This window comes from Salvelinus namaycush, chromosome 16 (assembly GCF_016432855.1).
Source record: "Salvelinus namaycush isolate Seneca chromosome 16, SaNama_1.0, whole genome shotgun sequence".
In the NCBI taxonomy this organism is placed as follows: domain Eukaryota; kingdom Metazoa; phylum Chordata; class Actinopteri; order Salmoniformes; family Salmonidae; genus Salvelinus; species Salvelinus namaycush.
The window spans coordinates 47704343-47727061 of record NC_052322.1 but is presented as its reverse complement, the minus strand read 5'-3'; the positions used below and the strand labels follow the sequence as shown (position 1 = coordinate 47727061).

General features: G+C 44.8%; 2 protein-coding genes across 8 annotated transcripts in view; both read left to right on the top strand.

The window, feature by feature from the left end:
- The first annotated feature begins 3095 nt into the window (after positions 1-3095).
- LOC120061527 (matrix metalloproteinase-9-like) lies at positions 3096-11042 on the top strand. Its single transcript, XM_039011437.1, has 13 exons — positions 3096-3378; positions 3691-3929; positions 4175-4323; positions 4667-4795; positions 5724-5897; positions 6069-6242; positions 6547-6720; positions 7456-7611; positions 7900-8107; positions 8972-9111; positions 9236-9386; positions 9835-9938; positions 10122-11042. Exons 1-13 carry the CDS (start codon positions 3235-3237, stop codon positions 10244-10246), a joined length of 2067 nt encoding a protein of 688 aa, XP_038867365.1. The 5' UTR covers positions 3096-3234; the 3' UTR covers positions 10247-11042.
- Positions 11043-11579: 537 nt separating this feature from the next.
- The window catches only part of LOC120061525 (zinc finger protein 335-like), a 30250-nt gene continuing 19110 nt past the window's right edge, over positions 11580-22719 (top strand). For 4 of the 7 annotated variants that reach the window (XM_039011432.1, XM_039011435.1, XM_039011430.1 and 1 more), the window contains exons 1-12: positions 11580-11713; positions 12767-12991; positions 13508-13648; positions 14093-14207; positions 14375-14458; positions 17462-17587; positions 17676-17809; positions 18016-19276; positions 21215-21358; positions 21611-21772; positions 21992-22247; positions 22478-22652. In XM_039011432.1, the coding sequence (XP_038867360.1) occupies positions 12767-12991; positions 13508-13648; positions 14093-14207; positions 14375-14458; positions 17462-17587; positions 17676-17809; positions 18016-19276; positions 21215-21358; positions 21611-21772; positions 21992-22247; positions 22478-22652 (2823 nt within the window). In that variant the 5' untranslated portion in view covers positions 11580-11713. Of the gene's footprint in view, positions 11714-11872; positions 11956-12766; positions 12992-13507; positions 13649-14092; positions 14208-14374; positions 14459-17461; positions 17588-17675; positions 17810-18015; positions 19277-21214; positions 21359-21610; positions 21773-21991; positions 22248-22477; positions 22653-22719 lie in introns of those variants that run through there. The other 3 variants (XM_039011434.1, XM_039011433.1, XM_039011431.1) reach the window with 3 other exon arrangements.

The window sequence follows — 22719 nt, the reverse complement described above, 5'->3', positions numbered from 1 at the left end:
GGATCATTCCCAGCTGTAGACCGCTTCTCGGCACATCTGGTCTAGTGTATATGGGGACGGGGACGGGGACGGGGGCAGAGGGGGGGGGAGGGGGGGGGGGGGGGGTCAGCTGTGTGCTCATAGAAAAAAAAGCCCCTCGTGCAGGTTTGAGTCATTCTTCCTGCTTCACTGAAATGCTGCTATATACAGAAGTAATTAACCACATAACCACATCATAATAATAGGTCATGTTGTATCTGGTCTTTCGGGGGTCATTGTCTCCATTTTGATTGGAAGGCTGAAGAGCAAACCAATACTCTACTCTGTATGTTGTAAAGGTGTTGCACTGAGGCCTATGTAAGATTATTGGACGCTTGGACTGGAAATAAAACCAGTCTTGAATGATGAAAGATCTCCTCTGTTGGGAAACACACACTACTGATGACCCAATATGGGGCTCACGCGTTTGATCACAATGATTTAGGTGATGATCATCACTGTTATGGTGACATTAATGTAGCTTGTTACCTAAAACAAATTGACCACAGACAGTATTGCAACGCCATTATTACATGGACATGTTCAGTAAGCCATGTTGTGAAATTAATCACAACGTGTGTTGTTAAGAAGCATTTTATTTGTGTAATAATGTGCGTAGCATCATTATATCCTTATATATAAAAATAAATATATATTAAAAACATGACTTTCTATATCAATTTATTTAGTAACATTTTTATTTAGTTCAATGTCAGCCATATCATTCTGAACCATACCTCATCTACTACATGTATTCAGTCATTGATCTGTGGGGAAAGACAGAGAATGTTATTTTTATACCTTTATTTAAACTAGGCAAGTCAGTTAAGAACAAATTCTTATTTTCAATGATGGCCTAGAAATAGTGGGTTAACTGCCTTGTTCAGGGGTAGAATGACAGATTTTGTACCTTGTCAGCTCAGGGATTCAAACTTTCAACCTTTCGGTTACTAGTCCAACACTGTAACCACTAGGCTACCTGCCTGTATATCTTAGTCAGTTGTCAGTACAGTAGTTATAGCTTGACCCAGTCAGTCACAGTTTTCCAAGTCTGAAAATAGAAAAGTGGAAGCAATCTCCATTTAGAGAAGTTTTTTTGTTTTTTTTTGCAGCTACAATGTATTATTTTAGATAACAGAAGTTTGTGTATTATTTTACATTTTACATTTATCTTCCACATGTGTTACAGTTACACAACCTCTGGTTAAACCTCACAGATGAATATGACCATTGAATAAACATGCCGTAACCACAACTATGCATATATTTATGTGACTCAAACTAGTCAGCAGGTGCTTTTCCTAGAACCTCGTACAGGAAATGAAAACAATGGATTTCTGGGACACTACAGCATACTCTGTTCAAATCAAATCAAATCAAAGTTTATTACGTGCGCCGAATACAACTAAGGTGTAGACCTTACAGGGAAATGCTTACTTACAGGCTCTAACCAATAGTGCAAAAAAGGTATTAGGTGAACAATAGGTAAGTAAAGAAATAAAACAGTAAAAAGACAGGCTATATACAGTAGCGAGGCTATAAAAGTAGCGAGGCTACATACAGACACCGGTTAGTCAGGCTGATTGAGGTAGTATGTACATGTAGATATGGTTAAAGTGACTATGCATATATGATGAACAGAAAGTAGCAGTAGTGTAAAAGAGGGGTTGGCGGGTGGTGGGTGGCGGGACACAATGCAGGTAGCCCGGTTAGCCAATGTGCGGGAGCACTGGTTGGTCGGCCCAATTCAGGTAGTATGTACATGAATGTATAGTTAAAGTGACTATGCATATATGATAAACAGAGAGTAGCAGCAGTGTAAAAAGAGGGGTTGGGGGGGGCACACAATGCAAATAGTCCGGGGAGCCATTTGATTACCTATTTAGGAGTCTTATGGCTTGGGGGTAAAAACTGTTGAGAAGCCTTTTTGTCCTAGACTTGGCACTCCGGTACCTCTTGCCATGCGGTAGTAGAGAGAACAGTCTATGACTGGGGTGGCTGGGGTCTTTGACAATTTTTAGGGCCTTCCTCTGACACCACCTGGTGTAGAGGTCCTGGATGGCAGGAAGCTTGGCCCCAGTGATGTACTGGGCCGTTCGCACTACCCTCTGTAGTGCCTTGCGGTCAGAGGCCAAGCAATTGCCGTACCAGGCAGTGATGCAACCAGTCAGGATGCTCTCGATGTTGCAGCTGTAGAACCTTTTGAGTTTCCTGAGGGGGAATAGGCTTTGTCGTGCCCTCTTCATGACTTTCTTGGTGTGTTTGGACCATTCTAGTTTGTTGTTGATGTGGACACCAAGGAACTTGAAGCTCTCAACCTGCTCCACTACAGCCCCGTCGATGAGAATGGGGGGCGTGTTCGGTCCTCCTTTTCCTGTAGTCCACAATCATCTTCTTAGTCTTGGTTACGTTGAGGGATAGGTTGTTATGCTGGCATTTCCTGTTACTACAGGAAATAGGTTCCCATAAGAAATAGTTATTTTAGATTACATTTATGTCATAGTGTCACTCTTTTGCCAAAATTCCATACATTGCTTTGACTAGAATAAAAGCCAAAACATAATTATTCAACTGTGTATGTTCCCAACTGTGTATGTTATCCTCGTCAGTGGAGGCTGGTGACGGGAGGACAGCTCATAATAATTTCTGGAACGGAGTGAATGGAACGGCATCGAACTCATGGAAATCATGTGTTTGATGTATTTGATATCATTCCACTTAATTCCGCTCCAGTCATTACCACGAGCCCTGTCCTCCCTAATTAAGGTTCCACCAATCTCCTGTGATCCTTGTACATGTCAAAACGGAACAAAAAAAGTTAGATATTGGGATACATTTGTAGATTACTACATTTTGGAAACCCCCTGAACAATAACATAATGCTCACTCCCAGTGGGAGGGGTAATGACTGGGAGAGAGAGAGAGAGAGAGAGAGAGAGAGAGAGAGAGAGAGAGAGAGAGAGAGAGAGAGAGAGAGAGAGAGAGAGAGAGAGAGAAAGGGGGTGGAGGTTAAGAGGGTGACTAAGACTAAGAGCATAAATACTGAACCCAAAGCACAAAGCACCAAAGGAGAACATCCTATCCACTGAACTTCAAGGAACAGTGATCCACTGCAAGCTTTGTTACTGTCACTGAGAGTCCCTTCATTGGCTGTCTGGCACATCATAGTATCTTCTCTATTACTTTGGGCGACTTTCATCTTACCTTGGTCTCACCATGAGATCTCACCATAGAGTTCTGGTTTTCCTAGTGTTGGCAATGTGCACTGTAGGTGGATGGTGCGTTCCCCTGAAGAAAAGCGTGTCTGTCACCTTCCCTGGAGATGTCCTTCAGAACATGACGGATTTGGAGCTAGCAGAAGTGAGTAGCGGATACATAGAGATGCATTAAATGTTCTAGCTTTTTTTTTTTTTTTTATCTATAAACAGATTTAATTTGTCCTGAAAACAAAACATACAGCCTGGGCTGTGTGTGGAGGATTGCTAAAATACATTTGGTCGAATTGTCCATCGTATCTCAATGTCATGACTTATAATATAAACCTAAAGTCAATCAATCTAAATGGAGTCATTTCTAATTATATGCAATAATCTCAACATTTGCAATCTCATTATTTGCAATTATCAAAATGATCTATTAAATCTCGTTGCATTCATTATTTCCTACCTCCAGAGCTACCTGAAGAGATTTGGCTACATGAACGTTCAGCACCGCAGTGGTTTCCAGTCCTTGGTGTCCAACTCCAAGGCTCTGACGAGAATGCAGAGGCAGATGGGGTTGGAGGAGACAGGGACGCTGGACAAGTCTACGGTAGCAGCCATGAAGGCACCTCGCTGTGGGGTACCCGACGTACGCTCCTACCAGACCTTTGACGGGGACCTAAAATGGGATCATCATGATGTTACATACAGGTACTGTGAAGGGGATTATGTGGGACTAGTTTAGGGTTCTAGCATTAGGGTTGGGGTAATCTCATCCACCCAGTGTGGACGAGGTTAGTGTTACAGGTATAGTGTGCGGAGAAGTTAAAGCCAGGTGTGCACAGTGTAACAATGGCCTGGAAATACTATATGATTTACAGTAAACAGAGCAAGTAGCTAAGCATGTGGCCGTTAAAGCCTCAGTTGCCTTCATAGCGATTTGCTTTTCTCTCTAGGATCCTGAACTACTCTCCAGACATGGGAGCCTCTCTGATAGACGATGCCTTCGCCAGAGCCTTCAAAGTGTGGAGCGAGGTCACCCCTCTCACCTTCACGCGACTGTTCGACGGCACCGCCGACATCATGGTGTCATTTGGAAAAGCAGGTAAAGAAGGGCTGCGGTAACTGTATGCAGCCCGGGATCCAAACTGATGCTCTTGTTTTTTCACCCATTGTTTCACTTCAGTGAAACGGCGCATGTCAGTTTTGGATTTCAAGGCTATGCAATATGTGCCATACAATCTCTGAAAGCATCAATTAAACAGCCTCAGCCTCCCAGAACATTTACAGTTTTAAAATATATCTCTAATTTGAAGAATACACATCCAAATTAAATCTTTATTGAAGAAACATGAAAGGAACTAACTGAACTGACCATATTGAAATACATTTGACCCCAACCCTGCATGAAATTAATGGCATTAATTCATTGCCTTGTTATTTTCCAGATCATGGAGACGGCTACCCCTTCGATGGTAAGGACGGCCTTCTGGCCCACGCCTTCCCCCCTGGTGAGGGCATACAGGGAGACGCCCACTTTGACGATGATGAAAACTGGACCCTCGGCAAAGGAGCAGGTAAGCATGGAGGTGTATAGTCAATCCTGGCTGTTTCAGTCAGTCAGTATTTCATGGAGCTAGGTCTCGTCCGTAGTGTCCAGTATTTCATGGAGCTAGGTCTCCCCGTAGTGTCCAGTATTTCATGGAGCTAGGTCTCCCAGTAGTGTCCAGTATTTCATGGAGCTAGGTCTCCCCGTAGTGTCCAGTATTTCATGGAGCTAGGTCTCCCCGTAGTGTCCAGTATTTCATGGAGCTAGGTCTCCCCGTAGTGTCCAGTATTTCATGGAGCTAGGTCTCCCAGTAGTTTCCAGCGTTTCATGGATATTGGTCTACCTGTAATGTCCAGTATTTAATGTAGCTAGGTCTCGCCCTAGTGTCCAGTATTTCATGATGCTAGGTCACCCTGAAGTGTCCAGTATTTCATGATGCTAGGTCTCCCCGTAGTGTCCAGTATTTCATGATGCTAGGTCTCCCCGTAGTGTCCAGTATTTCATGATGCTAGGTCACCCCGTAGTGTCCAGTATTTCATGATGCTAGGTCTCCCCGTAGTGTCCAGTATTTCATGATGCTAGGTCTCCCCGTAGTGTCCAGTATTTCATGATGCTAGGTCACCCTGTAGTGTCCAGTATTTCATGATGCTAGGTCTCCCCGTAGTGTCCAGTATTTCATGATGCTAGGTCTCCCCGTAGTGTCCAGTATTTCATGATGCTAGGTCACCCCGTAGTGTCCAGTATTTCATGATGCTAGGTCACCCCGTAGTGTCCATTTTAAGCATCTTATTGACTGAGATTGAACTGAACTATGTGCCTCTGTCAACATCTCCACATCATCTGTAGGATTGAAATCTTGAGCTGCAGTGAACCATCTTATTATATGTATTTAATCATGTTTGACATAGCTATTGTTCACAATTGCTCCCAATAAAAACATCACTTTTTTGTTCTAGCTGTGAAGACTAGCTTTGGCAACGCAGAGGGTGCCCTGTGCCACTTCCCTTTTTCCTTCGAGGGCAAGCAGTTCTCCACCTGCACCACAGAGGGGCGCTCTGACAACCTGCCCTGGTGTGCCACCACAGCCGACTACGGCAGAGACAAGAAATTCGGCTTCTGTCCAAGTGAACGTAAGATTGATAGTTAATACTTGAGAGGAATGATTGGTCAGAAAGTCTTTTAGACAGAGTTTGCTTTGACATGCCTCTAATTATATGTCCCCTGTCTCTCTACCTCTTTCTCTCTCTCTTTCTCTCCCTCTTTCTCTCTCTCGCTCCCTCTCTCCGTTTTCTCACACACAGTTCTGTACACATTCGACGGAAACAGCAACGGCAAAGAATGTGTGTTCCCCTTCGTGTTCCTGGGGGAGACATATGAAGGTTGCACCACGGAGGGTCGCAGTGATGGATACCGCTGGTGTTCCACCACAGACAACTTTGACAAGGATAAGAAATATGGCTTCTGTCCCAACAGAGGTAAGGGAGTATCACTGTCACCACTACCAGACCTGGGTTCAAATAGCATTATTTTTCTTTCAAATACTTTGAATGTTTGATTGATCCTGTCTGGAGAGGGGCGGGGTTGGCATCAGATGGGCGGGGTTGGCATTTTTGGGACTATTCCAATGGTTCCATTGCTCCAGGAAACCTCAATCAAGCACAGCCAGAGAAAACAAATAGTATTTGAACCCAGGTCTGATTACTGTCACACATACATGAATCACTAGCCTGCCTTCAGTGACACATGTTCCCTAATAGTGTTGTGTCTGTGTTATGACAGATACGGCTGTGATTGGTGGAAACTCTGAGGGAGAGCCGTGCCAGTTCCCCTTTGTCTTCCTGGGGAAGAAGTATGACGCATGCACCAGCGAGGGACGGGGAGACGGCAGGCTGTGGTGCGCTACCACCGGCGACTTTGACGCAGACACGAAATGGGGCTTCTGCCCAGATAGGGGTGAGTGACATAGACAGTGTCAGTGCACCTACCATGCTGACTCAAACTGCTGGCTCGGATCATTTACTTTCAAATTGCCCTTTCCAGCACGGTTCTTGGTATATGCATAACCAGGCCAGCGCAGTATAGCTCATCTTGGTTCAATAGTGTGGAAAATGTATATTACTGTAGGTGCACTAGCCTGGTCCCAGATCTGTTGTCTCCTTCTATAGCCTGGTCCCAGATCTGTTGTCTACTTCTATAGCCTGGTCCCAGATCTGTTGTCTCCTTCTATAGCCTGGTCCCAGATCTGTTGTCTACTTCTATAGCCTGGTCCCAGATCTGTTGTCTACTTCTATAGCCTGGTCCCAGATCTGTTGTCTCCTTCTATAGCCTGGTCTCAGATCTGTTGTCTCCTCCTATAGCCTGGTCCCAGATCTGTTGTCTCGTTCTATAGCCTGGTCCCAGATCTGTTGTCTCCTTCTATAGCCTGGTCCCAGATCTGTTGTCTCCTTCTATAGCCTGGTCCCAGATATGTTGTCTCCTTCTATAGCCTGGTCCCAGATCTGTTGTCTCCTTCTTATAGCCTGGTCCCAGATCTGTTTGTGCTCGAGCCAACTCCATTACTGTAATTTTACAGCCAAACATGACATGGCTTGACGGGTAGTTGGCATGATAGCAGACTTGCACTCAGGCCATAGGTGCACACTACAACTGACTTAATGATGTGTTTCTACTCACCCTCTCCTCTCTCAGGCTACAGTCTGTTCCTGGTTGCGGCCCACGAGTTTGGTCATGCCCTGGGTCTGGACCACTCCAACATCAGAGACGCCCTCATGTATCCCATGTACAGCTACGTTGAAGACTTCTCCCTGCATGAAGATGATGTTGAGGGCATTCAGTATCTCTATGGTATGATATTATCACAATATGACATGATTACACAATATCCCCAGTCTGGTCCTAGATCTGTTTGTGCTTTCTTGACTGACAACGACCATAGGAGTTGGCAAAACAAACAGACCTTGCACCAGGCTGCAATATCATGTGATCCCACAGAATTCACAACATACATACATACAACAACGCAGTATTTCCCTCTATCACCACAGAGACCAGTTGGTAATGGAACAACAATGACAATAGTTAAGTGTTGTTCATTTCATTCATTGCATTCCTTCCCACTATCTTCCCACCCAGGATCCAAGACAGGCCCTGACCCCACACCCCCTGGGCCCACCATCCCTACACCTGGTCCCAGCGATGAGCCTGAGCCCAACACCCTCACTACCACCACTACCAGCCCCACCACTACACACTCTGTGGACCCATCCCAGGACCCCTGCCAGATCAACAAGTTCGACACCATCACAGAGATCGATGGAGACCTGCACTTCTTCAAGGATGGGTGAGCAACCTTTTAAAAAAGAAGGTTGCTTTGCTGTCCGACAGTAGAACCTTTTTGAGGGCTTTGATGTTAAATGGGTGTTGTGCCCCTTTAAGAGAGCACAAGAGTTGTGAGATAAGGGAGAGATAACTGGAGAGAGATAGAGGATAGAGTTATGAGCTAAGGGAGAGATAACCAGAGAGAGATACAGGATCGAGTTATGGGCTACGGGAGAGATAACCGGAGAGAGATACAGGATGGAGTTATGAGCTAAGGGAGAGATAACCAGAGAGAGATACAGGATAGAGTTATGGGCTACGGGAGAGATAACCGGAGAGAGATACAGGATGGAGTTATGAGCTAAGGGAGAGATAACCAGCGAGAGATACAGGATAGAGTTATGAGCTACGGGAGAGATAACCGGAGAGAGATAGAGGATAGAGTTATGAGCTAAAGGAGAGATAACCAGGAGAGATAACCAGAGAGAGATACAGGATAGAGTTATGGGCTACGGGAGAGATAACCGGAGAGAGATACAGGATGGAGTTATGAGCTAAGGGAGAGATAACCAGCGAGAGATACAGGATAGAGTTATGAGCTAAGGGAGAGATAACCGGAGAGAAAAACAGGATATACAATGTAAGAGTACAGGACAGAATGTAAATAAACAAGCCAAGGATTCACATATTCCTTACACCGGATTACCCTTTTACTACTAAGAACAGCTACACCACAAGGACCATAAGAGCTCATGAACACTTTTTGGTTCATTATAGTACAATTTCTTCTGACAGTATAGCCCATTATCTTACAATGTAGAAAATAATTATACATTGTTGCTAATTTCCTAATTGTGATGTTTTTTGTTTTTTGCTGATCCAACAGGCAATATTGGAGGCTGTCAAGCAAGACAGACGGTGGACTGAAGGGTCCGTTCTCCATGTCTGAGAGGTGGCCAGCTCTGCCAGCCGTCATTGACACGGCCTTTGAGGACCTTGTGACAAAGAAAATCTACTTCTTCTCAGGTAAACCTGATTTTTACACACACATTTCCCATCCACACAAACACACACACACACACACACACACACACACACACACACACACACAGACGACATCACTCTAAGCTTTGTCTCTGTTATCCCACAGGCACCAGGTTCTGGGTGTATACAGGACAGAGTCTCCTGGGACCCCGCAGCATTGACAAACTGGGTCTGCCCTCTACTGTAGAGAAGGTGGAGGGAGCACTGCAGAGAGGGAAAGGCAAGGTGCTGCTCTTCAGTGGAGAGAACTACTGGAGGTGAGTCAAGTTTCAATGTCCCGTATACAAGTACAGTGAAATGCCTTTCTTGCAAGCTCTAAAACACAAAAAATGCAGTAATCAATATCAATTTAGTACTAAAAATAACATAAGGTAGAACAAAAACCAGGGGGGGAAAAAGTTCAGGAAGGAGGGTGTGTTGAGATAAGGTTGTGGGTTCAAGTTCTGAAGGGATTGTCATCGCATACACATACTAGAAATGCATGCACACACTGTATTGTAAATTGCTTTGGATAAAAGTGACTGCTAAGCAGCAGAATATTGTTATAAGCTATATTATCATAACCTAGAGAATACTGACCTAAAATGTAACTAGAAGATGAAGAGGATCAGAAGAGCTCAAGGAAGGGTTAAACTTATAACTATTTACTGGATCTGTAGGTCTGTGTTTTGTAATAACCAAACCAAATGTATCTGATCCTTACAGGCTGGATGTGAAGGGCCAGAATATCGACAAGGGATATCCCCGCTTCACAGACATTGTCTTCGGGGGTGTTCCCAATGATGCTCATGATGTCTTCCACTTCAAGGGTAAATATTAAATTATTAATTTACTCTGTGTGTAGACCTTTAAAAAGGGCCTTATTTTATTCTACATGAAGCAAAAAATATTACAGCAAACTGTCAGTTTAGTTTGTACTTTCTTATCAAAGTTAGACACATTACAATCATGTTATAACTCCTCATAACGTATTGTGATTGTTTCTACTCTAGGCCACATCTACTTCTGTCGGGATCGTTTCTACTGGCGAATGAACTCTAGGAGACAGGTAGACCGTGTGGGATACGTGAAGTACGATATCCTGAAGTGCACCGACTCCTCCATCTACCGCTACTGAGCTACTTTACCCATAGAAATTGACATAGTAGAATGAGTATCCCCATTCAAGTCAGTATTCCGTGGCGGTCTAAGGGGCCATCTCGGTTCTAGTATGTCTATTTCTATGGCACTGTTTCTGGGCTGAATATTTAAGAACCTTTCCAACAGGATGTTCATTCTTAGCCTGAGTCCCAGATTTGTTTGTGCTGTCTTGCCAACTTACTGCTATGCCATTCTCTGTCTCCCCTGAGGCTATAAAAGGGGATCTCTGATGTGAGAATTATGCAGATGAGTGCTTGTGGTACTGTTGGTGTATGGGGTGCCGTTTGTAAAGTTGAAACGACGCCCCACTTTGTGTGCTTTGTAAGATGGTGAAATATTGCCCCCCGCCCAGTTGATTCAGGTCAAACCAAATGATACACATGTATGGGCAATTTCCTTCTAACTGTGTGAGTAAATGGGTTTATTGTCACTCTAGTCTAGGGTCCAGAGACAGATAACCACAGCCCTGAAATAACGATTTCAGCACCAGCAGATCCGATTCACAATCTGTTGGTGCTTAAGCCTATCTGCCTGGCGCAGATATTTTTGATGAGCCATGAATTTGTATGTATATTACCCTCTGGTTTTATTTTTGTGTTCAACAATGCAATGTTGGTTTATTTGGTGTTATTTTATATTTCTGAACTGGCTCAAAAGCCATGTATTTTGCACTGGATGTCACACAATGGTGTCTCCATCACTTTTAAGTTATTTTGTAAGTAAATCAATGTTTTGTATTAGAACTGGAAATTCAATAAACAAATAGCACTTCATTATTAGTTGTTGTCATTTTAACTATATAGCTAACTAATCATCTTGTGCAGCTGTCACCAAGCCTCTTCCTCTCTGCTGTCAACACAATGAGGTTCCGCATAATAGTTGAAGCTATGCCTGTTTTTTGTTGTTGAATGTCCACACAGCTGACAGAGCCAAACATCCAGCGTAATTAGGTGCCACTGCTACATTATAACAAATCCAAGTAAATAGATGCATTGTAACATCTAACCATAGTTATACAATCATCAAGATGCTATTTTACAATTGTAAGAAGCAGCTTGATGCAACATCGTAAGAAGCTCGATATTACACTTGATATTACTGCGCTGCTCGTAGTCAAATCCTGTAATACGTCTTCCTCTGGAAACAATAATCCTATACTTTCCCCAAACATCTAAATATACTCTTAATTATATTTATTGAATATAATCGTTTAATACGATTAATTGGGGGGAAAGCTGCCCTTAACACAATGAAAATGCAAGGAGCACATTTTAAAGCAGCTTCCACTTTAGCGAAACAGAGAAATAAGATCCGGTTTGTCGAACAGGAAGCGAGGAGATACTGATGGCGCCCGACTAGAATGGAGTAGCAATTATCGCGTACAACTTCTTATACTGTTTGGCGTGTCTACTAAGTCATAAACGAATTCAACTCGCAATACACGGTAAGTAAAAATCCCACAGGATCTCGTGTTATATAGATAAATTAATTACATTTTCTTCAGGAACGAGCGTTGGGCGATCTGTTTTTGCTGAGGCCCTCGAGGCCCCACGCCTTGGTAGGTTCTATAATGCCTGAATGCAAAACGAAGGCAGGCGGAAAATGGCGGAGCAGGCAGGAGGGAGGGCAGCTAGGCTTGTTTAAATCAAAAAGAGGGGTCGTTGTTAGCTACACGCTCGACTCCAGGTGTGTTTAGCTAGAGTGGTCAAAATAAAAACGACAATAATGGCTATATTTGACCTGTTATGCCACCGACCTTGTTGCATGTGTTGTGCAACCTCATGTCAGCAGTATTATATTACCAGGATCTGACTGGCTTATCCAAGAACGAACGTTAGCTGGCTAACTAACCTTGCTGTCTTCCTAGCAAAGCTGCTATTACTAGCTAGTTTAGCTACTAGCTAGTAAACGTGGCTTTCACTTTGGCTATCTAAGCACACAGAAGAAGAAACCACGTCCAATGTAGTTAAGTTACAGTTAGCCATGTAGCTAACTAGCTAGATAACTACTGCATGTTAATCAGTGATATTGTTTACCTTCACACTCAAAGACCCACAGAAAGGAGTCCGTTCTACAAAGCACCCTCATGAATGCTACTCTAGAGAAACACCTATAAACTGATATGCAATAAGCTGCAATTCTTAAAATAAAAAAAAAGGGCATTTCACACAATCAATATCCAATTAAAAGTACACTCCGTGTGAAAGAATAGGCTAATGCCAGAAGATGGATATTCGATAGACGTATTATAGTTGAAAACTGGTATCCATCATCAATATAGATGTCTCTAGTGTGACCATGACTGTCCTAAGGATGGAAATGGGTCCGATGGCTCGAGAGTTAAAAGCATTATGTTGACAATGCCAAGGTTGTGGGTTTGATTCCCTCACACACTGAACATGTCACCCAGTCTCTTTGGATACTGAAGTTCCCTCTGGGGAAAATGAACATTCTATTCTAAAAGCGCTGCTATGGACCATATTATTTTCTATACTAGATGGAAGGGGAGATAGAGGTGGAGAGCAGCAGTGATGTGGGTCCGTCAGGGTCCAGGATGGAGGAGCCGTCGGAGAGCGGTATGGGCATGGAGTCCTCAGAGGCCATGTCTGCAGACAGCAGTGATGCAGCAGCCCACCATGCATCCCAACATCACAGCCAGCACCACCACGGCATTGCCCCAGAGTCAGACTGCCACGTGGGACAGAGCTCAGAGGGGGTCCTGGTATGAACAACAAGACTATCTGAACTGTTCAGAATCATCCAATTTTAATGCTATGTAACATACAAGAGATACTTAATGGTACAGTGTAATAAAGTCAAAAGTAATACACTTAAAGCCTGTGTGTTTGTAATGATAATCATAATACATTTTATAAAGCACTTTTTCAAGGATCCAATGACGTCTATGTTTGATTGTCCTGATAGGGGCTCTAGTGATTTGGTAACACTTTTATTTTGGATAGTCCCAAATAGATGGTTTGTAGATGTTCAATAACTGTCAACAACATTTCAACTAACTATCTACTAACCTTAACCCTTATCCTAACCCTAAACTTAACCCTTACCCTTATTCTCAACCTAACCCTAACTGTAACCATAACAAGCAGTTGCTTATCAACAGATAGTTTGTTGACAGTATGACCATCTGTAGAGCGTCTATATGGCACTATCCACATAAAGTGTGACCTTAAGTTTTAGCCTCCATGCCCATGCCTCTCACCCGTGTTTCTGTTTCCAGGTGTTCCTACCAGAGACTAGCTCCAGTACGGATGTCACCCACCACAGGGCCACCGTCCACCTCCCAGACTCCTCCTCTGTGGCCCAGTCCACCAGCGTCTCCACTGTAACGCAGTCCATCCTGGTGTCTGGGTCAGCCCAGGTGAGGATCTCTAATATTCAAGCGCACCTTGGTTCACCCCCATAGTACCCTTCTCCCCCCAAACATTTTTTTACTGGTATACTACACTCTTTTCTTACTAGCATTGATTTAGCTAATAGCTGTGTTTCTTTTAGATTTGACTTGGATTGACATGTATAAAGTTATTTTACCTACCTTAGTTGAATGTCACTGATCGTTAGTCGCTTTGGATAGAAGGGCATGTAGCCTAGTGGTTAGAGTGTTGGGCCAGTAACCGAAAGGTTGCTAGATCGAATCCCCAAGCTGACAAGGTATAAATCTGTTGTTCTGCCCCTGAACAAGGCAGTTAACCCACTGTTCCTAGGCCGTCATTGTAAATTAGATTTATTTCTTAACTGACTTGCCTAGTTAAATGAAGGTTAAAAATACATTTAAAAAAACGTCATACCATATATTATATTACAGGTGATGGTTCACTCCAGCGCGGCGGTGTCTGACTCGACAGCCTCCACCTCCTCAGATCTGGGATCAGCCATAGACAAGATCATAGAGTCTACCATCGGACCCGACATCATGAATGGTGAGGGAATGAAAACATTTTCCCCGAAGGGAATTTGATTCCTATCAATCGGGAAAATATATAAAGCATTAGACATAAACGTAACAATCAATGTCAGTACAACATACGCCATTCAGGTAATGTAATCTGTCCATCACAGTCAATATCTATGTATCATTGTTCTCCAGGTTGTATAGCAGTGACCAGTGCAGAGGACGGCGCTGCAGAGACCAGTGAGGGTCAGTATTTGATACTACAAGGATCAGATGATGGTGAGCTTTTCTCTCACAGGCTACAGGAACTAATTCCGCTTGTGTACAGTAGTTACAAAAACTCTCCGCTCATTGCTAGACAATTAAAATGCTATTACTAAAGTATTATGTAACAACATGCTAATACAATGTTGCTTCAAAAGTAAATTAGTTTTTTTTTACATAGGCACAATAGTGTTTTAATGTTAAGTGTTAGTGAGAATGCTAACAGTAACAAAATATGGCTCTTAAGTATCGAAGGGAAACAAAACATTCCAAAACTGCCTTCTGGAATCAAATACAGCTGTTAGGTTCTAAATATCAGAGTAAGAACTCGACGGACTCTTATGAAAGCATAAATCAAGTTTAATCAAAAGAAGACAAATTCACACAAGCACTGATATTTAACCCTTTCTCCTATGCTGAGTCTCCTCCTACACGTCTGAACAGCCAATGCATCTCTGTTGCTAGACAGAACCTTTCGTGATATCTGTTCTTCCTCACTTCATCTGACCTGACCTCTGCCCCAAAGTGCAACACTCCTCCCCAACTCACGGCTGTCATGGTGACTGGTACCAGACTGTGTCTCTTCTCCTCCCAGAGGATCCTTCCCCATAGGATCTCTGATGGCTAACAATAACATATCCTGACGGAATGTAAACATTATACATTCCCATCTTTCCCTCAGTGAAAGGAATAAGTATATTTCATGATTTCCTAAGTCAAGAAATCAGAAGCCAACACAGCCATGGCAGGTTGAACATCATGTTTTGTATTCTGAATAAACTATCCCTTTTAAAGATGGTATAGTGTATTTTTGAAACAAGAACACTTATCTGTACAAAATATCATTGGTTGATTGGTTTGACTTGATTAGGTACACCTGGAGCGATGGACATTCAGGAGAATGGACATTTACAGAATGTAAAGATAGAAAAGTATTGTGTAGATCAAATGAAGAGTTTAATTTCAAAAATCTATATATATCAGGAAATGTTGGGCAAATTAGCTTTTGTTGTTTAAAGAACTTACGAAAGAGATGTTTTTTCACCATCTTATCATGGAATGGGGTTGTTCAATGACGGACAAATAATCATGTTTTGTTGCAAAACGTTATATATCCCACCTCACTCGCAGAGAAATGGGTAGTACTGCTTGATTTTACAGTCAAATGTAACAAATAACTACACTTTTAATAAAGAACTGTACAAACGATACATTTTGTGACATCAATATACACTGAGTATACAAAACATTAAGGACACCTGCTCTTTCCATGACATAGACTGACCAGGTGAATCCAGGTGAAAGCTATGATCCCTTATTGATGTCACTTGTTAAATCCACTTCAATCAGTGTAGATGAAGGGGAGGAGACAGGTTAAAGAAGGGTTTTTAAGCCTTGAGACAATTGAGACATGGATTGTATATGTGTGATATTCAGAGGGTGAATGGGCAAGACAACGATTTAAGTGGCTTTGAAAGGGGTATGGTAGTAGGGGCCAGGCGCACCAGTTTTGTGTCAAGAACTGCAACGCTGCTGGGTTTTTCACGCTCAACGGTTTCCCGTGTGTATCAAGGATGGTCCACCACCCAAACAACACCCAGCCAACTTGACACAACTGTGGGAAGCATTGTAGTCAACATGGGACTGCATCTCTGTGGAACGTTTTCAACACCTTGTAGAGTCCATGCCCCGGCGGATTGAGTCTGTTCTGAGGGGGAAAGGGGGAGGTGCAGCTTAATATTAGTAAGGCGTCCTTAATGTTTTGTACACTCAGTGTATATATGAGATATTATCAATACAGTAATATGAGATCATGTATGTAAAGTATTTACGTTTGACATGTTAATCATTTAGTAGATGCTCTTATCTAGAGCGACTTAGTTAGTGCATTTATCTTAAGATAGCTAGGTGAAACAACCACAAATCAAGGGTTCCATATAGAAACTTATGAGAATGGTTCTTTATTTAACCTTCAAAAAGGGTTCTATAAAGCGCCAAAAAGGGTTCCGCTAAGCCAAAGAACCCCTATCTGATACTATTTAGAACCATTGTTTTGTGTACAGGACACGAACATTCCGTTTCAGCTAAACAATTGATATATAGCGTTTTGCAACAAAACCCCATTTTAATACACATCTAAAATCTATAAAATAAAAAATCTGAGAACAGTAGTATTTTACACATACGCACATGAAGGTACGCTTAAGCAATTATTTCTGATCAAAAAACACAAATGTGAAGAATGTGTGTATGTCGCGTTTTGAACAGAAGCTCTAAAGAAATGAATGTCAGATTGGAATAGTTGAGCATCACAACTTATTTATACTTCTCTGTACAAAAATATCATTCGTTATTTGGTTTGACTTGATAATGTACACCTGGGGCAATGGACATTCAAGAGAATGGACATTTACACAATGTTCAGATAGAAATGTATTGCGTAGATCAACTATAACTGTCAGGATAGGATAGGAGATTGTATGTGCTCTATTCATTCTATTTCTATATCCAACATGCAGTTCCAGATACATCCCTGCCATTAGTGAAGGCAGCCAATCCAACATGCAGTTCCAGGCACAGCCCTGCCATTGGTTGAAGACAGCCAATCCAACATGCAGTTCCAGATACAGCCCTGCCATTGGTTGAAGGCACCCAAATCAATAGTTTCAGAAAAGGAGTCACTTCCTGACATCTGTATTCAGATAGTTGTAGTCACCTCCAAAGTTACTATTTGTCCCCTGGAAAGATAATTACTTTCCAGAAAGCAGAGTTAAAACTAGAGTTATCCAGGTTTGTACTAGACCTGGACAGAGAGTTACTTTCCAGAAAGCAGAGTTAAAACTAGAGTTATCCAGGTTTGTACTAGACCCAGACAGAGAGTTACTTTCCACAAAGCAGAGATACTAGAGTTATCCAGGTTTGTACTAGACCCGGACAGAGAGTTACTTTCCACAAAGCAGAGTTAAAACTAGAGTTATCCAGGTTTGACCAGTGTGGTTTCTCCCTCTCTTATTGTAGCCCACACGTCAACCTCGGCCCTGTCCAGCCATCACCGCATCACCATCGAGGCTCTGGGAGAGGGTCCTACCTCCACCTGCCACGACCAGGGAGACATGCAGGGTATGAAATATGCAACGTATGCCAGTGAGTTCCCATGAAAGAACATTGAAACATAGAGATTTCAAGTGAATGCTGTCCCTTTTTTTTCATAAAATGTTTTATGACATGCAAGATAACCTGCACCGTGACCAGCCAGACCAGCCCTCTGGCAGCCACTACCCAGACCATGAGGACCAGGACAACCAGCACTCCCACGCATCTCAGTACATGGACTGTAGCGGTGGAGACGCAGACAGACCAGACCAGGTAAGGGGCAGACACGATTTAGGTTTTTTGAGTCACGTCTGAAAACACAACCTTTTAAGTCAAGGATTTAATTCTTATTTTAGAAATCCTTCTTGTTTTATCTCCTTTATGGCTTTTCAGTTTCTTTTATTCCGTTGTTTTACGGTAAAGTGTGTAACATTTTTAAATGCAGTTTTAAATAAAGTTTGACTATTTGATTTGACCAGACTGGAGAGTCGTCCTCCTCGTATGTAGACGACGAGGAACCTGACCAGACGAGGATCTCGTCCCGGTCTCTGTCCCGCTTCCCGGAGTACGGTGTAGTCGACAACTCTGACCAGGACCTGCGGGGGTACGTGGAGGGTAGCGGAGCCGCCGACTCCAACCCCTCGTCCCCCGGCATTCGACGACGCCACTCTCACTATGTTGTGGACTGCAGTGCGGGGACGGAGGTGTACATGGAGTGTGAAGAGGATTTGAGGCCGCAGCACTCTCAGAGCTACATCGACAGCAGCAGCAGAGCTAACCACTCCCAGAGTCACCGTACCCTACAGCAGTATGTGGCGTTTGTTGCTGCAGATTCAGAGCAGCCTGGTTGTTCCAACTACCAGGATCAGGAAGGGCAAAGGGAGGACCCAAACAAGAGCCCAGACCAGAACCAGGGCCCAGACCAGAACCCAGACCAGCCACAGCACTCTGACCAGCAGCAGCCCCAGCACTCCCACTACATGGAGACCACCAGCAGCAGCACTGGCCCAGAGGCCTCCCCGGGCCGGTACACTGGGATAGGGGAGGGAGGCGAGGGCTCCTCCACAGACCACCACCAGCCCCAGGCAGACACTGTGGGATCAGACCACCACCACCCCGAAGCAGACACTGTGGGATCAGACCACCACCACCCCGAAGCAGACACTGTGGGATCAGACCACCACCACCCTGAAGCAGACACTGTGGGATCAGACCACCACCCCGAAGCAGACACTGTGGGATCAGACCACCACCCCGAAGCAGACACTGTGGGATCAGACCACCACCACCCCCAGGCAGACACTGTGGGATCAGACCACCACCCCGAAGCAGACACTGTGGGATCAGACCACCACCCAGAAGCAGACACAGCAGGCTCAGCAGAGGCTATGGAGTGCACAGAGAGCCAGCCTGGCCCTTACATCAGCAGCAGTGGGACCTACTCCTCCCGCCTGGAGCCTGACGTTGAGGGGGCCCCTGAGCCTCAGTGGTCCCCCAGTCTGGGGAGGCCTTTCAGGGGAGAGGAGGGTGGCATGGTGGGGGGGTCTAGATCTTCAGCCGTGGAGGAGGGGGGGGCTGGAAGAGGACCAGGGGTCACCGTCCCCCACACCATGGCTGAACTGGAGGAGATGATGGAGGTGGTGATCGTTCAGCAGTTCAAATGCAAGATGTGTCCCTACAAGAGCATCTCCAAAGACACCCTCATCAACCACATGAGAGACAGGCACTTCAAACCCACAGGTACAGTAGCCCCATCCCATCTAGAGAGAACTGAGAGACAGGCACTTCAAACCCACAGGTACAGTAGCCCCATCCCATCTAGCAAGAACTGAGAGACAGGCACTTCAAACCCACAGGTACAGTAGCCCCATCCCATCTAGCGAGAACTGAGAGACAGGCACTTCAACCCCACAGGTACAGTAGCCCCATCCCATCTAGAGAGAACTGAGAGACAGGCACTTCAAACCCACAGGTACAGTAGCCCCATCCCATCTAGCGGGAACTGAGAGACAGGCACTTCAAACCCACAGGTACATTAGCCCCATCCCATCTAGAGAGAACTGAGAGACAGGCACTTCAAACCCACAGGTACATTAGCCCCATCCCATCTAGAGAGAACTGAGAGACAGGCGCTTCAAACCCACAGGTACATTAGCCCCATCCCATCTAGAGAGAACTGAAAGACAGGCACTTCAAACCCACAGGTACATTAGCCCCATCCCATCTAGAGAGAACTGAGAGACAGGCACTTCAAACCCACAGGTACAGTAGCCCCATCCCATCTAGAGAGAACTGAGAGACAGGCACTTCAAACCCACAGGTACAGTAGCCCCATCCCATCTAGAGAGAACTGAGAGACAGGCACTTCAAACCCACAGGTACATTAGCACAATCCCATCTAGAGAGAACTGAAAGACAGGCACTTCAAACCCACAGGTACATTAGCCCCATCCCATCTAGAGAGAACTGAGAGACAGGCACTTCAAACCCACAGGTACAGTAGCCCCATCCCATCTAGAGAGAACTGAGAGACAGGCACTTCAAACCCACAGGTACAGTAGCCCCATCCCACCTAGAGAGAACTGAGAGACAGGCACTTCAAACCCACAGGTACAGTAGCCCCATCCCATCTAGAGAGAACTTAAAGACAGGCACTTCAAACCCACAGGTACAGTAGCCCCATCCCACCTAGAGAGAACTGAGAGACAGGCACTTCAAACCCACAGGTACAGTAGCCCCATCCCACCTAGAGAGAACTGAGAGACAGGCACTTCAAACCCACAGGTACAGTAGCCCCATCCCACCTAGAGAGAACTGAGAGACAGGCACTTCAAACCCACAGGTACAGTAGCCCCATCCCACCTAGAGAGAACTGAGAGACAGGCACTTCAAACCCACAGGTACAGTAGCCCCATCCCATCTAGAGAGAACTTAAAGACAGGCACTTCAAACCCACAGGTACAGTAGCCCCATCCCACCTAGAGAGAACTGAGAGACAGGCACTTCAAACCCACAGGTACAGTAGCCCCATCCCACCTAGAGAGAACTGAAAGACAGGCACTTCAAACCCACAGGTACAGTAGCCCCATCCCACCTAGAGAGAACTGAGAGACAGGCACTTCAAACCCACAGGTACAGTAGCCCCATCCCACCTAGAGAGAACTGAAAGACAGGCACTTCAAACCCACAGGTCAGTACATCCCATCTAGCGAGAACTGAGGGAAGAAAGACACATAAACATACAGTACAGGAGGCAGCCATCTATGAATGAATCACTAGTATTGATCTTCAGTTTAGACATCTGAGGGCAGAAACAGAATTCAAATGAAATCAAACTTTATTCATCCTCAATTGAAATAATTAGATTAAAACTATTTATCCTCAGCTGAATTAATTAGATGACAACTTTTATTTATCCCCCTGGGGAAAATAGACTAATACAACCTTTTTATCATTTACCAAACGTGCGCTCTGCCAACGAGGCCTGTATGGAATATGATCAAATAAAACGAGATAGTGCTTTATTAACTCCTAAACTGAGGTTCTGTGCTCCACTAGAAACTAAAAGGAATATGGCTAAATCAATCCCCAAAGGGAAAAATTGGATTTGATTGAACTGATTGATGGTCCTGAATGGAATACAATGATCTGATTGGTGGTGTGCTGTGTGACTTCCAGGTGGCCCCCCTCCTAAGAAGCGTGGTCGGCCCAGGCGTAGTGATACGTTGGCCTGTCAGCAGGCTGAGGTGAAACCAGAGCCACAGCCTGAGGAGCCAGAGGACGAAGACATCGTAGACGCTGGGGCGATCGATGACTCTGAAGGTACGTTGAGATCCATGTCAAGTTTGTTTTCTATATAAGCACTTGTCACAAGAAGCCGATAGCAGGTCGGTCGGTCAGCTGGACGGTCAGCCGGTTGGTCGGTTAGCCGGTCGGTCGGTCAGTTAGCCCGTTAGCCGGTCAATTGGCCGGTCAGCTGGGCAGTCGGTCAGTCAGTCGGTTGGTTACTTGGGTGTATGGGCTAGTGGTCGATTTGGGATTCACACACTCACTTTCTCCCTCTTTTCTCTCCAGAGGACAGTGACTATAACCCAGCAGATGAGGACTGTAGGGGCAGACAGCCTGCCCTGCTGAGACAACCTGCCCCTCCTCCCTGCTCCTCCACAGACCGCCCCCGACGCAGGGTGGGACGCCCCAGGAAGTTCACCTACACAGAGGGCAGCTACAACTGCAAGGGTGGGTACTACTGTAGGAACAATACACTCACCATGCTCACATTCAACGAACAATACGCTCAGCTGTTTCTGCACGTCTTCCCAATTTTTAAGTGAAGGCTTTTCCAAAGATCACTGCAGGAAGACAATTGTGTGCTGTTTTCATTCACTAAGCTGTTATTGAATAGGTTTCTTATGCATGAACTCTGCTCTGTATTTCCCTTGTTTCGGCTGAGTACAGAAGCTGAGGGTGCATCCAAGCAGCGTAACGGGAGTGGGGACCCTCAAGGCTCCGAGGAAGCCAGTTCCTCAGGCCTGGGAAACGGACCAGATTCCTTGGCCAATGGAAAAGCAGTGGAAGCCGGCATCAGCCAGTCAGACTCTGAGAACAAAGACCCGTCACCCAATGGGAGGCCGGAGGAGGCAGAGTTTTTCCCCAGGAAACGAGGTCGACCCTCCAAGCGGTTTCTCAGAAAGAAATACAAGAAGTACATGAAGTAAGACTCATTATTACTGACACCTGAAGCGAGCTACTGTATCTGAATACCTGTATCGTACTGTCCTGTGATAGCCTGGATTTTGACATTTTACATGGTCCCTTCCAGCAACTATGGTGGTTGCGTACGGCACAGATCTGTACTGTTGGAAAGGATATTACATGATGTAGCCGCATACTGAGATCTTCTAACTAAATACCTTCACTCCCCCTACCGGTCTGTATCACCAGGTATTACACGTCTCTGAAGCCCCTTCTGAGGCCTCACAACTGTTGGATTTGTGGCTCTCGCTTCCTGTCCCAGGATGACTTGAGGTTCCACGTAGACTCTCACCAAGGAAACGACCCAGAGTGCTTCAAGTGCCTGCAGTGTAACTACCGCTGCAAACGCTGGTCCTCGCTCAAGGTGAGTGGGGCCGGGGGCATACAGTCCGATCAGTCAGTCAAATGTATATAGCCTTCATTACAGCATT